General features: G+C 35.5%; 2 protein-coding genes across 3 annotated transcripts in view; one reads left to right on the top strand and one right to left on the bottom strand.

Annotated features, from left to right (window-relative positions):
* LOC108572035 (mediator of RNA polymerase II transcription subunit 8) overlaps positions 1-361 on the bottom strand; it is a 4,051-nt gene extending 3,690 nt beyond the window's left edge. For both annotated transcript variants that reach the window (XM_017934216.1, XM_017934217.1), the window contains exon 1: positions 95-361. In XM_017934216.1, the coding sequence (XP_017789705.1) occupies positions 95-96 (2 nt within the window). In that variant the 5' untranslated portion in view covers positions 97-361. The remainder of the gene's footprint in view (positions 1-94) is intronic.
* Positions 362-1,606: 1,245 nt separating this feature from the next.
* Positions 1,607-2,418, top strand: part of LOC108572011 (DNA-binding protein RFX7) — a 6,855-nt gene continuing 6,043 nt past the window's right edge. The window contains exon 1 of the mRNA XM_017934191.1: positions 1,607-1,979. Within this exon, the coding sequence (XP_017789680.1) occupies positions 1,639-1,979 (341 nt within the window). The 5' untranslated portion in view covers positions 1,607-1,638. The remainder of the gene's footprint in view (positions 1,980-2,418) is intronic.

The following is a 2,418-nucleotide window of genomic DNA, read 5'->3' as shown; positions in this document are numbered from 1 at the left end:
ATTTAAAAAAAATTAATATCAAATATATATTTATTTTATTAAAAATAATATTTTATTAACATCAGTTTCCTTACTAACGAGACATAACACTCACATCTTGTAGTCAGATTTTCATTTAGAATAATGTACTGTTGCGTGGCCTTGCAGGGATTTTCATGCTAATGATAGGATCCCCGCCCGTGGAGCGCTGATCTGCTCTTCTCGCGTTCGATCTGCGTGTCTGTTTCCAATTTCGATGAAAAAGGGATTTGGATACTCTTCAAATGTAATATTACTTTAAAGAAAGGTTAAATAAAGATAAAAGCAAATATATTCTTAGCTATGAAACTAATTTACTAATTTACTTTATAAAATTGGAATAATTTACTCATTTACTTTACAAATTGGAATACTCAAATAATGCGACTTATTGCTTTTGGCGTTAATATGCCAATGAGAGCCGAAGCGATGCCAGGATATAAGATCTAATGTAGCGGGCTGTTGTTAATATTAACATCCAATAATATAAACCGTTTCCCTGCTTATTCTTTAACAAGTCATTTGATTGGTTCCTAGTTCATTAAGAACGAATGGTTTTACGTGCTGGCGATGTTTCGATACCAAGCAACCAAAATCAATATTTATTTAGTGAGCGTCGCTAAGTAGTAATCCGCGGAAGTATTAACAAGCTTTTGTTTGTTGCTTCGATTGTTCAGTTGACAGTCTGAATTTGGCGCGCCTAAGTCCATATCATGTGGTGCCATCTAACATAAGGCCGTGTTCATATGGTACCGTAACAGTACAATGAGGTTCATCGTTTTTACCGAATCCCTAGACCTAACATAAGTGCATGACAGTGCCACCAGCGCGTACCACTAATGATAACCAATCATATTTATGATATTTCATTATTTGTATACAAGTATATAAACCAATAATTATATGTACTCAACTAAAGATATCCAATAAGAAATTCGATATACAAGAAATGAAATGGGTAAAATTATAGTGATTGAAATTTACATTTTTAATCTTTTTGGAGACAAAATACCATTATTGTTTAATCTTATTCTGTGAAGTATGATAATTTTTTAAGTTCACTACATTAAAAAACATAATATATTTACATAAATATACAATGGTAGAATATTTGACTAGAAAAAACAAATTCACCAATTATTGACTTTTTTAAAGAAATCGTAATTTCAATGAAAATATGTCTTTATATATCAGAGAAAGCGACATGAAGTGATGTACTCTATAAGACGAAGCGCAAGGTCTATGACGATTGAAGAACGCGCAAAGTGCTCAGATTTCCGTGCCTAGTAGACCGTCCACTAATCCTGGGTTTTAAGTTTATCATGGGTTGCGCATAAGTGCATTCCGCCAAAATGAACTATGCCAAGAGGCACGGGTAAAATGTTGCGCGTGAGATCGGTATGACGGATTCGCGGTTATTCTTATATTGTATGCGCTTCGGCGACTTGTCGGTCCGCGCGAGTGGAGGGTCTTGAATGGCGCTCATGTATAATAACCGGGAGTGCAATGCTAACAAGTAGTCCAGCTGACTCTGACAAAATGGTAGGATACTCGCGTCGTCCTACGGGAGGTGATAAATTTTTACACACATAATTGATGCGCCTCCGCTGACGGAGTACGATGAGTACTGATAACCATGATCAAACTAAACCCTGCGTCAGCAAACCACCCGCAAGAATCGAGCTTAATGCCGACGAAAGCGCGTTCGACGGCAGGCGAATTAAGAAGGAACGAACTGACGTTTCTCTCGAGAATGATGACGGTAGCATCAATGCCGGCATTAACGATAATAACAAGCAATTACAGCCGAGTCAGCGACCGGCTGCCGGCAGATTTTCAAACGGCTTCCACGACGACGACCTACTTCAAGATATCATCGCGGCCAAGTTCACAGCCCTGACGAATCATGGCACAACCACCAAATGCGACAAAATTCGGCTCATGATCGAAGACAGCATCAGGTTAATTCAAAGTCTCTCTTTCTCTCCTCCCCTGTCTCTCTCTTGCTTGTTTGCTTGCTTGCTCGCCTTCTTCCTCCCCTCTCTCCCTTTTTGCCCATTTCTTCCTTTTTATTCTAGTGTTTTTTTTTTGCTTTGCTTAAAACATGAAATTTTGCTAAACATTTATGAACTTGTTATTGGGATAATTGAAAACTTATATTACAAGATGCATTTAAAAATTAAAAAAGCAGGATATTGCATAATATATATGAATTTAATTTGGTAACATAAAATTTGTTAATACTAAGTATAACAAATTTTTTAAATATTTACACTGTTTCGTAATTTAATAGATGACTGATTTGATTAATCAACTACATTTTTTTTTCATTTTTAATGTATTTTTTATTATAAATTGTTTAAATTTGTGAATTTAAATACATATTTGTAATAAAACTTA

The sequence above is a fragment of the Habropoda laboriosa genome, unplaced genomic scaffold, assembly GCF_001263275.1.
Source record: "Habropoda laboriosa isolate 0110345459 unplaced genomic scaffold, ASM126327v1 scaffold67, whole genome shotgun sequence".
NCBI classification, from domain to species: Eukaryota; Metazoa; Arthropoda; class Insecta; order Hymenoptera; family Apidae; genus Habropoda; species Habropoda laboriosa.
The sequence above is the reverse complement of the archived record's forward strand: the minus strand, read 5'-3'. Positions and strand labels throughout refer to the sequence as shown.